The sequence below is a fragment of the Bacillus rossius genome, chromosome 2, assembly GCF_032445375.1.
Source record: "Bacillus rossius redtenbacheri isolate Brsri chromosome 2, Brsri_v3, whole genome shotgun sequence".
NCBI classification, from domain to species: Eukaryota; Metazoa; Arthropoda; class Insecta; order Phasmatodea; family Bacillidae; genus Bacillus; species Bacillus rossius.
The window spans coordinates 126087278-126106316 of NC_086331.1; the positions used below are offsets into that span (position 1 = coordinate 126087278).

At 37.1% G+C, this 19039-nt stretch overlaps 1 protein-coding gene across 1 annotated transcript in view; it reads right to left on the reverse strand.

Annotated features, from left to right (window-relative positions):
* The window catches only part of LOC134529789 (TWiK family of potassium channels protein 18), a 36621-nt gene extending 23898 nt beyond the window's left edge, over positions 1 to 12723 (reverse strand). Inside the window, exon 1 of the mRNA XM_063364236.1 lies at positions 11426 to 12723. Within this exon, the coding sequence (XP_063220306.1) occupies positions 11426 to 11864 (439 nt within the window). The 5' untranslated portion in view covers positions 11865 to 12723. The remainder of the gene's footprint in view (positions 1 to 11425) is intronic.
* Between the last annotated feature and the right edge of the window lie 6316 nt (positions 12724 to 19039).

Genomic DNA, 19039 nt, shown 5'->3' on the forward strand with positions numbered 1-19039 from the left:
GTCTTTAAGAGAAATTGAGAATATAACTTTAAGGGTGTTTTGAAGATAACGCGAAAATTAACCATTAGAGTATTTTAATATCTATTTAACATTAAGAGTATCACTTTAAAATGTATTTTATGAACATTTTGAGAATTGAAAACAATTTAGTTAAATTTAATATCTCTTACAGACATAAATAATATAATTGTATGAGTGGTCCAATTAGAGATACCAGTGGTCCAATTTAAGAAACCGGTTGCTTAAATTGAACCAATTGCAGGGTCTTGGAAAAATATTTTTTCCCACAAAATGTATAAGTGTTTTTAAACTCTATCTTTATATTATGTTGTAGAAATGTATACTAAATAATAACCAAGTATTATTTTCTTGAAATCATATGTTTGATTCAACAAAATTACAACATTATGGAAACTGGTCCAATATAGGAGACTTTCCCCTATTTCACATTTTGTTGTAGCCAGTAATATACCTCTTATTTTAATCGTCAGTTGTACAACATTTTACTAAGAAGTAATGCAATTCCGCTTTAAGGGGTGTTCTTTAAGAATCCTATGTAGTCATTGACATTCCTTTTGTTTTTAAGGTCGAGTGTCTGATATTCAAATATGAATGTGTTCGTCTGTGCTGTCCATAATACCTGTTTAGGTACATCGTTGGGTGTATCTGTTTGTCCAAGCTGATTTAGTCTTTTATATCTTAGTTTGCCTTCTCGAATTTTTTTTCAACGGCAAACCATGCAAAACTGCAATGGCGTATGTGCAAGAAAGGAATCGTGTGCAGAACGTTGGTGGAAAGTAAGTAGCCACGTGGAGCGCGGGGAAATGTTCTGTGCCGCCAAGGCACAGAGTTGAAGAAGGCAAGTATGTCGGCATAGGCCGTCTAACGACAGGAATCTGGTAGCTGACAGCCAAAAATGCTTAAAAAATTTAAGGTATACACAAAATTTTAAATTCTCTTAAAAACTAATAATTAAATCAAACTCCATACAAATTTTAAAAAATATATAAAATGCTATAAGTTTACCTAAAAGTGGCAGAAATATTTAAAAAAATGATATTATCAAAAATATTTTATAAATCAAACTATTCCATAAGACCACACACTATAAAACATTCTATACTTAATTGAATTACCTAGTCAAACATTGTGTAACAAACACTGTGACGAAAACCTTCAAAGTCTCTTACAGTTGTCTGAGTCTCTATTTTACTCGTCTCCCCTCTCCGCACTACAGAGCGTTGCACTATTTCGAGGTGATGACTCTACATGCTGAATCGGTTGTAAAGAAGTATCTCTTTGGAAAAAAAATTGGTTGTCTGTAAAGTCGGTTTACGGACGATAGTTTAACGTGACAACGTCATAACAAAACATTGATGAAACGATTGCATACTTTTATAAATAAAATTGAATCATTTTTATTGAATTATCACTATTTTGTATGGATACAAAGAAGGAGTGAAATGAAATCTACTATTTAATTGTTAAGTTTACTTTTATTTGCAGTCATTAATCCAAATATGTTTATTACTTTACCGAAGAGATTATTTTAACTATAACTTTCACACATGTTTGCTATTTAACTTCTTTCAATCTGTGTTATTCTGTTAAGGATAGGACGATGATAGGAAAAGTAGGAAACGAATGGGAGTGTTTCAAGTTTAATGTGCCTCGAAAAAGTCAAATCGATGGTTGTTCCAATCGAGTGGAAGAGAGATAGATGGGGCGCAAGCGTACAATGAGCGTAACGGGACACAGCGCAACGGGACAATGTGCGTAACGGGACACTTTATGTGCGTGAAGCCGGCGTTCATCGATTTATTAGACGTTGTCGCATCAAAAAAACAATGTGCACTTGTTAGAAGTTATACTTGTTTGTTTTAATCTTTCTTTTGGACTGCGCCTTCAGTTCAAAAAATAACACCACGGAAGATAGCGCAAAGCTATAGAAAACCAACTTGTGTAAAATATCTTCAGCGCCATGTTTGTTCCAAAAAAATTTTTTTTTTTACTAAATTAAAGTTAATTTTTTTTTTTTTTAATTTGCGATCGTCTTGTTATTTCTATTCAAGTTTACAACTTGTACTCCAGGATAGTTTCACAATGATATTTGGCTAAGTGTACACGAAAGTAAGTAAAAATATACTGGTGCTTGTCACCACACGCGGGTCCGCCATCTTGACGAATCCAGCCCGTGGCTACAGCACAAACGCAAACGCGCGTTGGACTTTCAACCTGTTGAGCTTCCGTCGCGCGTTTGAATTCCTCCTGCGACGCGCCCGAGGAAGTAGAGCTGTGCGGATCGACGAGAGAGAGAGAGAGAGAGAGAGAGAGAGAGAGAGAGAGAGAAAGAGACCAGTGCCTCCCGCAACGCTCGCGGTGCGCTTTCATGTGGCGCCTTTGTCGGGCCGCTTCTTTGCTCATTAGCCGCTCCTCTGAGTCGGCGTGCAACTCCGCCGTCCGCCGCTGGGAGCGCCACAGGCGACCGCGTGCCCGCAACTCACTCCTGTGCCTCGCTGCATCCGGCCAACACTCCAGTGGTCCAACTCCGGTCTCTTAAAATATTTCTACCTTCAACGTACGAGAAGCCTAAGATGTACATCAAGTTCTGTCTCTGCCCGAACAACGCCCGAATATTCACCATCGGCCAACCTCGGGATTTTGTTTTATTTTCGCGCAGGAAAAATTAATTCAAATATTAAAAGTAGTCGGTTAGGTTAGCTACTTTAAAACACTTTAAAACACTACGGACGGTTAGTTAGGTTAGCATAGCTACATTAAAATAAACAGAGAAATAAAAATATATATATAAATAAACCCGAGGTTGGCCGAAGGTGAATATTCGGGCGTGTTCGGGCAGGGACAGAACTTGATGTACATCTTAGGCTTCCCTTCAACGTACACACTTACAAAACAACAAACCTCAGTTGTGCACTGTTTGTCATTAGAGAAGATCCAAGAACGCGGACTAAGATATAGATAATGTAAACACAAACCCACCGAGAACAAACCCAATCAGTCAAACAGTTAAACCCAACGATGTACCTTAACCGGTATTATGAACAACACAACGACGATAGTACATATGAACACATTTAAACTTAAATATCAGACAGCACAAGAATTCTGTGGAAGGAATTTAGTCATTGAAAAAATAATGACAACACAGACGAACACAGTGAGCTAACAACCACGACACAGTTCCAACAATAATAGTAAATGCATGAAGACAACATAACCTGGACAACGCAGCAAATATACGAACACATCGATGAAGAACAACAGATATTAAAGATAACACAACGACAACACGGACGAACACACCTAGTTTCCTACCAGAAGGTTTTTTTTTCAAGACAAACAGTGAAAAACTCCAATTGTTTATGTCCAAGATATTCTACTAAATCAAAATTCCCCATTGTATGAATGATTTAAAGAATGTAACAAACTTGCTATTTAATTATTATTTCGTTATTCAAGTTAAGAAAAAATTACTAAACAAATGAAATCCCTTTTATTCTCATTTAAATTTTTTTGCAGTAGTGTGTACATGGCGAGTCTGGTGCAGGATTAAGGCTATGTTAAGTGGCGCATGTCAATTAACCAGCCTCCATCTTGGATTTGTGACGTCATGCCAGCCATATTTTCCACAAAAGTCCTCGATAAACAACTCAAAAATCCTCAAACTGACAAAAATGTCCTTATTTCGGGGAAAAATACCCATTTTGAGGGATAGTTTCCCCGTTTCAGGTCTCAAAAATGCCAGAGGCTTTAAATGTTACAAAATAGCTTAGTAATAAAAGAAAAATGTAAATTCAAGCTGATAAGACTAGACCTTGACTTCAGTTGAAATATGATACCTCGAGTGAAAATAAACACCACGATTCAATTTTTATACAAAGTAATTAACCTATTAACATATTGATTTTATCGATTACAGTCTTCATTTAAACTTTGTCGTGTCCAAAAAAAAAAACTTCTGGCACAAAAACAAATAATAAATTTGATATCACCTCAATTTAGCTGTTACCATAAAGGTGTAGGTTCCAGGTACAAAAAATAAAAACATCTTCTTTTAACAAACATTATTTATTACATAAATTATATTCTACTACCAGCCCAGAGGATGAAAATCAACATAAAATCCTTCAGATTTTAAAGCCAGTCCTTTCCATGTCATACAAAGACTTTGCAGGGCATATTTTCGTGACAATTGACTACCACATTTTTCACACTTGTGAGGTACTGGAGTCAGATTGTGCGAGCAATACAGTTCAAGAAGCTTGCGATTTCCACGATGTACGAAAGTCTTATCACAGTCGATGCAAAAGTACCCGAATGTGGACGATGATTTTAATAATTAAGTAGAATAACTGCCAGGAGAGTCTACCCGTGCTGTTACACAAAGAAATGTTAACTGAGAGTCACAATGAAGACAATGCATATATTTATCCACACCACTTGTCTTTGGCGAGCGTATCATTTGTCAATTTGTATCTTTACTTAATTTGACTTTTTTTTCTTAGATGATCAGGACGACTAAATGTTTTACCAAATTTTTTTTTACACCGTAAAGAGTTTTTTCTAAAGCCTTAAATTGACACTCGTACATTTTTATTGGCACTTTGCATTGAACACGTACGTAATGGCCTTGTCACGTAGGTTACAATTAGCCCTGATGAACATTCAACAATACCTTTTCATAGTGGATAAACTGCCACAACACATGCTGCACTGGAATGTAATACATTCAGGGATATAACAACGGTGTTTCCCACAGCCACACACATTCACGTTTATGGCATTTCCACAGTAGGTTTAGTTTGGTAATGGAACATATCCTTTGGATGACGGTTTGATCATTGAAGTCACTGCAGCTGATGGTAAAGATGCCATTAAGTTCTCAAGCATTGTCACTGAACTCATACATAAGCTAGTTAACCAGACGATCCACACTCTACGAAAGATACAGGTAAACTGAGGTTCTTGCTACCAGGGCTTCACTTTCATACTCTCAGTCACTGGTATAATATGTGAGACAAAAAACACTTTAATTTATTTATTTCAATAAAATATTTAATTTTGTATAAATTTAAGATTGACCTCTCATATTTGAACATTGCCACAACAGGTTAAAAATGTAGCCAATGGCACAAAATGACCAGTAATGTATGTTATACCTACAAGTCGTTCATAGCTACAAATAGAAATGTGATAGGCCAAAAAGTCACGTGGTTTCGGGCGTGGATGTATAAATAAATTCCTTGACTTCAGTGTGACTCTCAGATCACCTTTATTTGTGGAAGAGCATGGATAGACTCTCTTGGCATTTATTCTACTTAGTTATTTCATCATCAAGACTACCATATCTGATGGCAGCAGTAGCATCAATGACGAAGATCTTGATGGGATCTTGATGACATCTGTAATATCAGCAGTAGAAACTTCTTCGGTCTAGTCTGACTTAGCATCTACAACTTCGTTGGTAGACGTGACCTCAAAAGCAGCGACGTCGATGTCTGAGGAGATTTCGGTTGCATCTGCACTGACATTACCGATTACAGTTTTGTCACCAGAAGAGACTTAAAGAAGTGTAGTGACTTCGTGTGAGGAATCATGTTTGTCTACAGTACCGGCAATGGCACCGAAATAATCGTCTACGAATAGATTACGCTATCATCGTCCACACTCGGGTACTGTTTCATCTACTGTGGTAATACTTTCGTACATTGTGGAATGCGCAAGCGCCATGAACCGTTTTTCTCGCGAAATCCGGCTCCAGTACGCTGCAAGTGTGACATGTGGTAAAACGTTTCACACGAAAGGTGCCCTGAAAAGGCATTGCAAGGCATTCAAAGGGTTGGTTTCAAAATCACATGGAACTGAAGGAAGTGTTGATGATGTGTAGCCTCTGTTGCTTGTAGTAGCATATAATTTACGTAATAAATAATGTTTGTAAACTATGTTTGTTTTAATTTCTGTACCCGGAACCTAGACGTTAATTGTAAAATGTTACATTGAGGCGATATACAATATAATAATTATTATTGTAGTTAATATTTTTATTTGCTCCAGCCAAAGATCAAACTGAATTGATTGATTTGATCGATCAAATCAATAAATACAATAATAGGTAAATTATTTTACGATTTAACGATTTTTTCAGAATTGTTTGGACGATGATTAAGAATTTTTAAGATGGTGGCCAATATGTTCGACGTACGGTAGACAGTACAATAATTGGCGTTATGGTAACTAGTAAGTAAGCACTAGCCGGTAATTAATAAAGCGACATGGTTGATACAAGATTGCTGCCGTAGCGTGATAGTGGTAGAAATAATATATGACTTGCAATTAGTAGTGGGGGTCAGCTGCCTCGTAGATAGTGTAGAGAAAGTAAAAGATTTTAAAAAAATTGTTCTTACTGGTAATATATACCAGGACTCCGGATTCGATTATGTAAGTCATTTTTATTTTTAATACTTTTTATTTTTTAAAAACGTTTATTAGTTTTTAAGACACAATGGAATCCTGGTGTTTAATTTTTTTCTCTAGGTACCATATTTCAAATGAGGTCAAAGTACAGTTCCAGCGGCTTACATTTGTAATTTTTTTTAAAGGAGATTTAAGCCGCTTACAGAATTTTTAGAGCGTCCTACATTTTTGAAGACTATAACAGGAAATTTTTTCCTCAAAACGGGATTTGTTTACCGCTGAGAAATTTAACACTAGGAAGTAATGCTTATATTAAAATCTACAAAATATATAAAATACTATTAAAACTCTACCTTAAAAAATATACAACCCAACGCCGGCGTTGTTGAGCTGAATTATATTATTATTTTCCCCACAACAAAATATTTCCATTACAATTTAAATACATTAAAAAATTTAAAAAGTAAATAGAAAGTTATTAATGTGAATGAATATTAAAATATTAAAATAAACTAAAATCTTTCAAATCTAATTTTCATACTCCAGTCTTTGTAATACATATGTACACACACACACACACACACACACACCTATATATATATACACACATATATATAAGCGCGCACACACACACTTTTCTAGACTCGTCCAGGGTGTGAGTGTACATTTAGCTTGTTTTTACCGCCTAAAAAAATTTACATTTCTACAGCCAAAACCCATGTCCAACATAGTTCTGCAAAATATATTTGAAATCCATTTCCACAAGTGTTTACCTAAAGCTTAACTATGAATCATCAGCTACTGCCTCATGACTGCATGCATTCGTGCGCCACGGTTAACCTTAGCGCGTGGCGCACAAATTTCATTAAAAAAAGTTCATTTCTTAAAACATTTGATAGAAACCACAAAATACTTACAGCAATTCATTCGTACAACATCTGGTTCTACGTTCAACTTGCAAATCTAAATGCTTTAGCTTTCGCACGCTGATTCGACTTGAAACCTTCGCCTGTATGCAAGCCTTCTTCGTAAAGTAATTTGGATTCGTATTATATAATTTCAAATAAAAATGTCTAACACACACACACACACACACACACACTCTCTCTCTCTCTCTCTCTGCCAGGCCACAACGCCAGCTAGCTCAGTTCTTTCCTGGAAAGGTGGGACAGGGGGGGGGGAACTTTAATTACCGAGACTGAGACCTAGTTTTTGACGTGACAACGTCTAATAAATCGATGAACGCCGGCTACACGCACGAAAAAGTGTCCCGTTACGCACATTGTCCCGTTACGCTGTGTCCCGTTACGCTGTGTCCCGTTACGCTCAATGTACGCTTGCGCCGCATTTATCTCTCTTCCACTCGACTGTTTATAAAGTGAAGTGAAAAGTGGTTTTCATTGCTTATTACAACAACAATTTCGGCAATAAAGGTTCATTATTCTTGCATTTTTAAAATTTGATTACTAGTATAATTTCAAGTATTTATTCTTTTATTATTAAAATAAAAATGATTCAATTTTATTCATAAAAGTATGCAATCATTTCATCAATGTTTTGTTATGACGTTGTCACGTTAAACTATCGTCCGTAAATCGACTTTACAGACAACCAATTTTTTTGAAGTATTTTTGAGCCCACCTGCTATATAGTAGCTTTCATAATATATTACTAACATAGTTATATTTATTGTGAGAATTAATGCATTATCTTTTATCAGGCAAACAATTCTGCAAACAAATTTGCTTATGGAAATAAGATATCTGTTTCATTAAAATTAAGCTTTCCAATAAGTGGTGTAAGGGCTAGAAAATATATTTTAAGGTTTTTAATTTGCTTATGAAAATAAATTATTCCAATTTATTTTAGTAGTCACATATTTTGTGTTGTGGCCGACCAGTAAGTTTGCATCTACTACTTATTTATGTATAACATGCTTTTTTAAATTACAACACTGCATTATGTTTTTCACGCCAGTTTCAATCTCGGTTACTTAGCAATTAGTCGTCAAGTAGTTATTTTTAGCAGTTACGGTCTCACCCAACAGATAGAGTTACATGTCGCGCAAAACATGGTTTTAGTTATCTTGTTCTATGGTTCTCTCGCTTGCTCCGTGGGGAAGCCTAGGATGCACATAAAGTTCTGCCATTCCCGATTACACCCGAACCTTCGGCCATCCTCGGGTTTATTTATATATATATATTTATATTTCTCTGTTTATTTTAATGTAGCTATACTAACCTAACTAACCGTCCATAGTGTTTTAAAGTGTTTTCATGTAGCTAACCTAACCGACCACTTTTAATACTTGAATTCATTTTTCCTACGCAAAAATAAAACAAATCCCGAAGTTGGCTGAAGGTGAATTGTTCGGGTGTAATCGGGAATGGCAGAACTTGATGTGCATCTTAGGTCTCCCTGGCTCCGTGTGTCGGGCGAATTCGCCTCGCGCCGTTAGACAGCTGTTCTCCGATGACGTAACCGCGGGCGATAGCACGGCAAAAGAAACAAAACACAGAGCGGGCAGTCTTTCGTTTTCATCTACCAACTTAAATGAAATTACTAAAAAAAAAAAAAAAAAAAGTTAACATATTATATACGCAATATAAAAAATTGAATCTTACAAAATAAATCGAAGTTAAAAATAAAACACCTGTCAGTTAAAATACATACAAAAAACCAAAATGGCTGTAAGTTTAAAACCTTTATAAATTCTGTTGTCTTTTAAAAATCACAAATAAATATATTCAAAACAACTAAGTAACCAGGGATACTGTTTAAAGGAAAAGTCAAGGTCATCCAAGACAATCCAAGAAACCGACACCAAACAATACACCCGGAACCCAAGGCTCGAGTGAACATACAGTGTCTAACAAAAGTTTAAGACCACAGGCATATTGAAAATTAAATTATTCTAGTTTTCTTAAATTTATCATTTCATGAATATTTTTGATCAGTGCAGATCATGAGACATGTATCTATACTAAAAACATTGCAATACAACATTTAGTTTTCAAGATACAAATTTTTTTATTTTCGATTCTTATTATAAAATGCTTCAATTTTAAGTATCAAAAAGATTGTAAATACTAAACCCTTTGTTTGATTTCAATATAAACTTTTTCCCAGTATTTTAAGATGTATAAAATCATTTTGAAAAATAAAAAGGTTAACAATTTCTTTAAATAAGATTTTTTTTTAGTTTTTAAAAAAATATAGACGGAAAAAATGAATTATATTAGCACTTTTAAATAGAAATATAAATGTTTTAGAGTTAGCTAGCGAAACTTTATGGACACCATTTCATAGCTTTCTGTAAAAGCTATTTATTGGTGCCTATACGGTCTCGCTGGTTATATCGACCAGATTTATATTTACACCTAAACCGCAAAAAAACTTCATATTTTTCACCTATAATTTTTTGAAATAAAAAAAAACTTTTTGTATGTAAGCAAATTTTTCAACCATTTATTTTTTTGAAAATGGTTTCATACATATTAAAATATTGGAAAAAAAATTGATACCGCAATCAACTAAATGGTTAAGTATTTACAACATTTTTGATACTTAAAAATGTAGGTTTTTATAATAAGTATCAAAAATTAAAAAAAAATTGTATCTTGAAAACTAAATGTCGTATTGCAATGTCTTTAGGATATATATATGTGTGTGTGTGTGTGTCTCATGATCTGCACTATTCACAACAGATTCATGAAATGATAACTAAAAAAAAAAATAAAAACAAGGGTTATTTTATTTTAAATAAGCCTGTGGTCTTAAACCTTTGTTAGGCGCTCTACCTACACTACTGTGCCTGACGGGCAGATGATAATTCCATATGAATATTAAATTTTAGATTGCCGCTAAATCATGTGTTCCTCTATTAAATGTTATTTTCCCTCTCAATAATCACAGCCAGATCTACATTTCCGTTTCCCTAATAAAAGGGAGTTTCGTGCTACTCTCACACTGCTTTGAAATCCTAGCCTTTGACACAGGTTGGAAACTTTGAAGTGAACGCAACGTCTACCACTGTATGACAATGGTTATCCATTAAAAAAATTTTTCTGACAAGCCTATGACAAAACATGCAGACAAAAAAAAACACTCACGGAAACTTCAATGTTCAGTATTTTCCTGTATTGTGTAGAATCGTTGACCACGAAGACATAAGATATAAACATATTAAATTGCTTCAATATGTACTGGCCACGAATAATGCATAAACCTTGAATAGCTATAGGATATAACATCCAAATTTTAAAATCAGAAAAAAAAATGAGCTTAGGCAATCTCCCGTTTGGAGATACCGGGTTTTACAATACGTGATTCATGGCGATAAAAATAATCTCGAGAAACTAGTTGTCCAAGGAAAGGTAGACGGGAAACGATCCAAGAGTTAGAATAGCAAGTAGATGGTACGTACAGATTGAATGATTCACCAAAAGAACCTTGCAGATTTCTCTCAGAATAGTTCATCACTTAAAAGAAGGCGCAACTGGACCAGAGAAAAACGGTTTCTCAACCATGAATTTAATGACTCAAATGATGATTTGTTTATAGTATTTTATATGTGTTACAGTAGTTTCTGAAATCTGTGAAACAATAGGAGTTAGCTTTAACTTCTGTATTAAAACATAAAAATGGTTATTTTCGTTCACACTGGTTAAAACTGTATTACTCTTGAGAGTACTCAACAAGTTGCATAATTTATTAAATTAAAAAGTGTAAGTTAAATAAAGGTGTACAATTTTATGATACAGCACCTACAGGAAAATCACTTTTTTTTTGCTTTACTGGAAACATATCAGATATTTATACCAGCGGTAGAGTACAACTATTGTTAATTATAAAACTAATGTCCACCTGAAAGATCTATCATATATTGTATATGTTAGTGCATATATCCATACAACCTAAGCTGTCAACAACCAAACAAGTCACGGTTTTTTGAGTAAATTATAAGTTAAGATAAAAAAAAGAATCTTACCAATAGTGGTGATTACGGTGAGTGCATACAAAAATGCTCCAGGGAAAGTCCACTGGAAACTTTCTCCAACGTTGTCAGTGCCATCAAACCCAAGGCGAATAGCTTCCACAACCTTTTCTTGGTAGTTTTGGAGTTCACTCAACATGGTTTTCTTCCAGTGACTCTCGTTGAACACATTCATGTCGTAAGTCAGTTTCCACATGTGTTTTGCTAAGATCTCTCTTTCCCTCATCACCATCACGTTACCATCGATCACTTTTCTGTTCTCTATGGCTATGAAAATAAAAGCACCTGCAATCGTGTAACTGACGACCAGCCCTATTATTCCAACATTGCTGAACATAAACGCTACGAAATGCCTCAAATAATCTTTGCATTTTTGTGTCCAGTTTTTCTCTCGACTTCGGTAGCGACGTCTCCTCACATGCCGCCTTTCCATAGTCGATCACGCGAATGCGAAGGAGACCAATACTTCTCAACTGTTCTGCAGAACAAGAACAGGTGTCTGTGCTTGCGAACTGAAACACCATCACTTTGTGAGTTCCTGGTAGTAATGAGAATACAACAAACGTTATTAGCGAACTAAGTAATGCCAACGTAAACAACTCACAATGATGTTCAACAACTATCTCTCTGCAGAGACCCCGTAAGTCTGATTTACCAGAAGGTAAAAATCCACTTGAAGTATATTTTACCCGGTTCATTAACTTAGATATTAGAAAACGGTATCTAGAGAAACAACGGTCCTTTGAGTTTATGTAAACACGATTTTTTGTCCGCGCAAAAGTGTGCTTGTGCGGATAACCTCTTCGGGTACTTTTGCCAAGAAATATGCACATATAAAAAACACTGTAATTATAATAGTTTCTGATCACAAATGGTTCCGTACTTCCTACAGCGATATGCACAAGTTCAGTTTCACACTTATGTCTTAAAATCTTCCATTTCCAGCAACCCAATATCGGCACTCTGACAATATATTCTGAGTAATCCCTCCTTAGTATCTTTCCTGAAATTCTTCTGCAGAAAACAAAATAGTTAACATGTATGTCCCTTACCGTTGAGAAAATAATTGTCAGTAAGTTGTGAATTCTGAAAGTAAGAAAAGTTTTTGGATCTATTTTGTCTGGGGAAAAATTTCCTTCGTTGCCAGCGGGAGAGTTGTTTCGGGCAGAGTTGCTCCGTGAGGTTTGTCCGGTCGTGGCGGCCTGGTGTCGGCTCGCGCGGCGCGCATGGCCGCACTCGAGATCCAGGGACCAGGAGGTCGCTGCTAGGTCGCGGCGCTCGTGGGGGGCTAGCCGGAGCGCAGGTCTCGCCCGAGGCGCCATGCTGGGACTCTTGCAACGAGGAGAGACATCACACTTCTCCGGCCTCTGCCCGCGGCGACACGCCGTGTCTCTGCGAACACACGGACCACACGGCCTCATCCCGGCACACATCACGCGCTCCTGAAACACGCACCACATTGTGTCATCCAACCTACTTTATTATCTTTGAATGATTTGTGCGATGGGAGTGCATGACTTGATGTGAGCTTTTGGACATACACCATTGCTAAGCACTTTTTCTGTAGAAGAAAACTAAAAAAAAAAACTAGTTCCCGAAACGTCGCTTGTTTCTCTTTTGGAAAACTATTGTTTTTGTTTCGTCTTTTCGTTTTGTCGTGTTTTTGTCTCGTTTGAACTGTTGTGCTGAATGTTTTTTGGGTTCAATATTTTTGTGCTGTCATCATTTGTGGGGATTTTTTCTTTCTATTAATCCATTTTTTTTGTTGACCATATTCCTGTTATGGAATATTAAGTGGTGTTTATATCTTTTGGGTATTTTTTTAGTTTTCTTCTACAGAAAAAGTGCTTAGCAATGGCGTATGTCCAAAATTTTACATAAAGTCAACCTATTTTCTTCGTTTCACCCCGTGAGACTTCTGCAACCACCGAATATGTCGGACAACCAACTCGTATCGTTTAGGTACGTATTTTTAAACAGTCTACAGACAGGGATAAATGATTCATGTGTTTGTTGAATTAACCATTTTGTCCAAAAACATGACTTTTTTTATTTGGTTTAACTTATAAATGGATAATTATTTTTTTTTTTTGTAATTTTATTTTCTTGTTTCAGCATTTTAAGTTTTAGCTGGAATTCTTTTTGTAATTCTTTTTTGTTATAGGTGTTAATTGCCGAAGCAAAACATGAAACCGTAATTTAAAAAAAATTAAAATACTTCAATAAAAAATCATAGCCTCAATTGTCGTTTGAATTAAACGTCAGTTTTGATCATTAAGACATCCTGACACACACACACATAAAGAAAATTTCATAAAGAATGATCGTGTGGTTGAAATTTCAAACTATATCGTGCTTACTGTAGTTAAATAACATTGGCAAACTTTTATTCGCTTCATAACACCAACCGACACACGTGCGAAATATAACTGACGCTGTTCTGTGAGGGCGCTGTGGTGGCCTTCCAACAGAAGTAAGGGGCAGAACATGCCGTCACAACGGGTCGTGACTAAGGCTGATAACTAGGGACCGGAAAAATTCGCGGATTCAATGACCTCTAGGATAGCCTCCATTATCCTCTGCACTTCTCAAGTAAATACGCGTGTTCATTGGTTACTAAATTGTGAGTCGTCTCCACTGGGTAGCGTGTGATTCGACGCTTCTTTGGTCGATAGTCTCTCATTGGCCCAGACAGCTCCAGTTAAACCGCGAGCCAATAGCAGAACCAGCAGAATTATACACATGTTTGAATTTGAGCCTATCACGAAATGAATCCGAGAATTTTTCCGGTCTCTACTGATAACCCTCGCATTACACTCTGGTTATTTTCTCAATTGCCTCTCGTTTCAGGAAGGTTTTTTTTGTACACAACTCATACACAAAATCTTCTAAGGCCTATTTTCAACTTTATAAACGAGTTCAATTAAAATATTCAAATCATCAAGCAACAAAAATCACGAAAGTAAACACGCGCGTAAAACAATGAAAATCTGCTCAAAAAAATGAAGTGTAACGGTGTGACCACCCTTTCGAATAGTTCTTATAAAAGTCCACAATGAAGGTGATAGTTTCGACACTCTATAAAATTAAATAGCTTTTTTTTAAACTATAGATATTTAAAGATGCAAAAGAACGATTTTAAGGTAATCGGAATTCAATTTTTATTTAGCTCGAATGTAAAGATGCAAAAGAACGATTTTAAGGTAATCAGAATAAAAATTTTCTTTAGCTCGAATGCAAAGATGCGAAACAACGCTTTTTGAGTAATCGGAATACAATTTTTTTCTTTAGCTCGAATGCGAAGATGCAAAAGAACGATTATAAGGTAATCGGAATAAAAATTTTCTTTAGCTCGAATGCAAAGATGCGAAACAACGCTTTTTGAGTAATCGGAATACAATTGTTTTCTTTAGGTGTAATGCAAAGCAAGTGTTTTGGAGGTCGGCAAGAGCGCGAGAGGCCGTTGCTACGGCTGGGACCGGACTCCAAGAGACGCCTGTGTAGCGGCACTTGCAGTGTTTGTGCTGGCGCCGCGCCAGGGGTCAAGAGATCTGCTCCGGCCGAGAGAACCACTGCCCGTCTTCACCGAACCAGTCCATTTGTCGTCTTTCTTTTTGCAAAGATACCTTCCGGAGACTACCTGCCAACATGCATGTCTAGGCGCTGGTTGTCTTCCAAAATCCTCTGCTTACTCGGGGGAAATGCGTCCTGTTCAATGGCTTCTTACTTGTGAGACATCTCGATTGGCTAGCCCGTGAGTCGATGCATCTTTGTTCTATGGTCTCTGATTGGCCAAGAGTCCTCCAGATAAAGTGTGCGCCAATAGCAGAATCAGAGTAAATGTAACTGAATCACTGAACACAGACGATGATTTCAGCTAGACTCGGAATATTTTCACGAAATATGCATGCCCCTAACTAAATAACGTGAGCAGGCAGCTTTTTTTCACTATTGATATTGTATGTACTGTAAGAGGTCTTTTAACATTTAAATCAACAAAGGGAGTGTTTTATTTATTAAATTTAACTTCTAGGCTCTATGCACTCATAGATGAACAAACCAATGTATTTATATAAATCGCTACTGTCACATTATTCAATTATATAAAGGGACTATTTTATAGTCTCCAAATAATACCGCGAATGTTTGCAGATCTGTATGTATGAGTAATATTCCACTAAAATATTACTTGCAAAGGTACATTTTCCCTTCAAAACAACGTAACTCATTATTTCTATGTTCTGGAAAAAATCGCGGGATAATGACCTCCAGGATAGACTCCACAGTTGGGCCATGTCACCTGTTCATTGACTGTTGTGCTGTTCGGCGTTTCAACTGGACGGTCTGTTAAACTGTGAGCCAATAGCTGAACCGGCACGAAGATACACGTATTTGAATTTTGGACAACCGCTTCCTCAATATTTGAGTGCAATCGCAAAACTCGCCTAACACAAAATCTATGAGGAATGAGATATCTACAATTTGAAATTCTTCTTTCATATTTTCATATCTCTGAGCAAATATATTGTTTTAATTCAGTCATAATCCATTATAAAAGTGCAATTTTTTTTTTCAGAATTTGTTTTATCCATCTTTGCGTATGTTCCAAAACCGTTCTTATCCATGTCTGAAATGTAGAAACCAAATGTGCCTTATCCATTTCTCTTTTGGTTGCGTATTCTCCAAGGGTGTTTCCAAAACTAGCCATATCCATATACAACATTAATATTAATATTATTTTTTTTGACTGCAGGAGAAAGAAATTTAATTCTGTTTTTGCCTGTTTACATATGTTGGCAATACTGAATTATTTTTACATGACAGTTTCCTCTACACCTTTATTGTTTAACTGCACTCCGCCCTGTACCCCTGGGACGTCACCCGTGTGTATCGAAGTACAAGCGTGTCGGCTTTGGATGTGGCGTTATGTCCAGTGCTGTCTATGAGTCCTTATTTGCGATCATATACTCGTCAGTTCTGATTGTTGGCTCACTCTGTTATCCTCGTGTGAAACACATCATGTGTTGTTAAATTGTATTAAAAATAATATGGATGATGAAGCTCTTTCTTTAAACAATGTTGAAGGCAAGGTGTACGTACAGAATGTGGAAAAAGACCAAAAAGTAAAAATTTCATCAGTAGAGACCTGTAAAATTCGCGGATTCATTTCGCGATAGGATAGAGTCCTAATACTTTTGACATTATTTTGCTTCAGTGATTGGGCCACAGTTTATCTGAAGGACTCTGGGCCAATGAAAAATCTTTAACAGAAGAATTAGCGAATCACGATCATTCCAGTCAACAGGTGTTACGAGTCGGTAACCAATCAGCAGATGTAATTTACACGAGTGCATAGAGTATCATGGAGTCTATCCTTTAGGGATTTGAAATCGCGAATTTTACAGGTCTCTATTCATCAGGCCATTCAGGACGCTTTTTATTCCACACAGAATGGCTAAGGTTTGTGTACCAAAAGTAAACATGAACATGAAATAACCTCAACTGATCACGAAACACAGACAATGCTACAGTGTTTTAACTCTAACCTGCACTGTATGTTTTTTTCGGGGTATGGTTAGTAACCCGTTAAATCGTGTACCGTTTTGAGGTACAGCCTGTTGCCAATAAATATCGCGATTTTCGCGGGTTCCTAATGGACCGGTGATGTTGATTTATCTGGAGAACATTTAACTGTTTGTTAGGTTTCCAACGTACGTCGTTTATGTCCGTAACATTTATTTCCTTACTGGATTTTATTGGCAAACGAAGCTCGTTCTGCACTTGTCTGGGCCAAGAAGAACGAAGCCGTTGTGTTCATGAACGCACGCGGTGGCCTCAAAATAGCTTCGGCTAGCTACAAACGTGTACAAGTTGTCGACGCGCAAAAAAACTGAAAATTCTTGCTTATTATTAGAGACCGGAAAAATTCGCGGATTCATTTCGTGGTATGCTGAAATTCAAACTTGTGTACATTTCTGCTGGTTCTGCTATTGGCTCGCAGTTCAACTGGAACTCTCTGGGCCAATGAGAGACTATCGACCAAAGAAGCGTCGAATCACGAGCTACCCAGTGGAGACGCCTCACAATTTATTACCCAATGAACACGCGTGTTTACTTGAGAAATGCAGAGGATAATGGAGGCTATCCTAGAGGTCATTGAATCCGCGAATTTTTCCGGTCCCTACTTATTATTGGTAGGGACCGGAAAAATTCGCGGGTCCAATGAATGACCTGCAGGATGAACTCGATAGTTCTACGTACACTCGGTCAAATGTCACCCACTCATTGGCTACTGTCTTGTGAGACGTCCCAGCGTAGCAGCCTGTGATTCGATAAAGCTTTGGTTGGGTGTTTCTCATTGGCCCAGCGTCATCCAGGTAAGTTGTGAGCCAATAGAAGAGGCAGCACTGAGGTATAACTATTTGTATTTTAGCCTATCGCGAAATGAATTCGCGAATTTTTCCGGTCTCTAATTATTGGTAGAGACCCGGAAAATTCGCGGATTCTTCTGGCCTCAGGATAGAATTCAAAGTTATAGGTGTGCTCGACCCACGTTTACTTTCCCATTGGTTGATTTCTTAGTGGGAACATTTTTATCCTTGTTATTTGGCACTACCTGATTCGCTTACTTCTCTCCTGGCTGGACATCATTGGCTCACGGTCGTAGAGGGGCGTGTCCAGATAACTGCGTGCCAATCATGAACACCGTGCGAGAGTGTGAAGGTTTGCATTCTAGCTTGCGACTAAATGAATCCGCGAAATTTCCGGGTTTCTAATTATTGGGTATAAAAATTCTCTTTGGCTGAGGTCGCAGTTTGAAAGTGTTAAGTCTGCAAGTGTGCAAGTGTGCAAGTATGCAAGTGTGCAAGTATGCTGCGTCATTTCTACCTCCCCTTGCCGTATGCTCCTCTACCGGTTACCCCACCACGCACCTAACTATGCCCCTCGTGCGATCGGAATTTTCGTAACGCTCGAAAATTGTAGCCCTTCCAGCAAATAAGTTTCACTTCAAAAATACGTCGTTCACCCATACGTGTGAAAATATGTTACAATTAGAGACCTGCAAAATTCGCGGTTTCAATGGCCTTCAGGATAGACTGCACATACCCCTGTACACTCGAGAAAATAACGCCAGTTCATTGGCTGTCGACTTGTAAGTCGTCTCAGCTGGTTTGTCTGTGATTCGATCCTTCTTTGGTTGAGGGTTTATAACTGGTTGAGATTCGTCCAGATGAACAGTAAGCCAATAGCAAAATTATCTAAGAGGTATATGTGTTTAAATTCTAGCCTATCACCGAATGAATCCGCGAATTTTTCAGGTCTCTAGTTACAATACTTTGCGAAATACACGTAAGTCTTATTCTGTACTAATCGTGAGAAACAGGATTAGACCGCGAATGTCTTTGGCAAAACGCGGAGCTTCAAACACCCATTACTTCCGACTACCGCTATAATTGGGCGAGACGCTGTCTGGTTCGCCCACGAGCTGTTGCCAATGGCTAACAAGCTGAACCAGAAAAGACCGAAACGCGTGCAATTCATCAAACACTTGACGCAACGTCAGCAGCCGACGAACAAACGATGTCGACTGGACTGTGCAGAGGACTA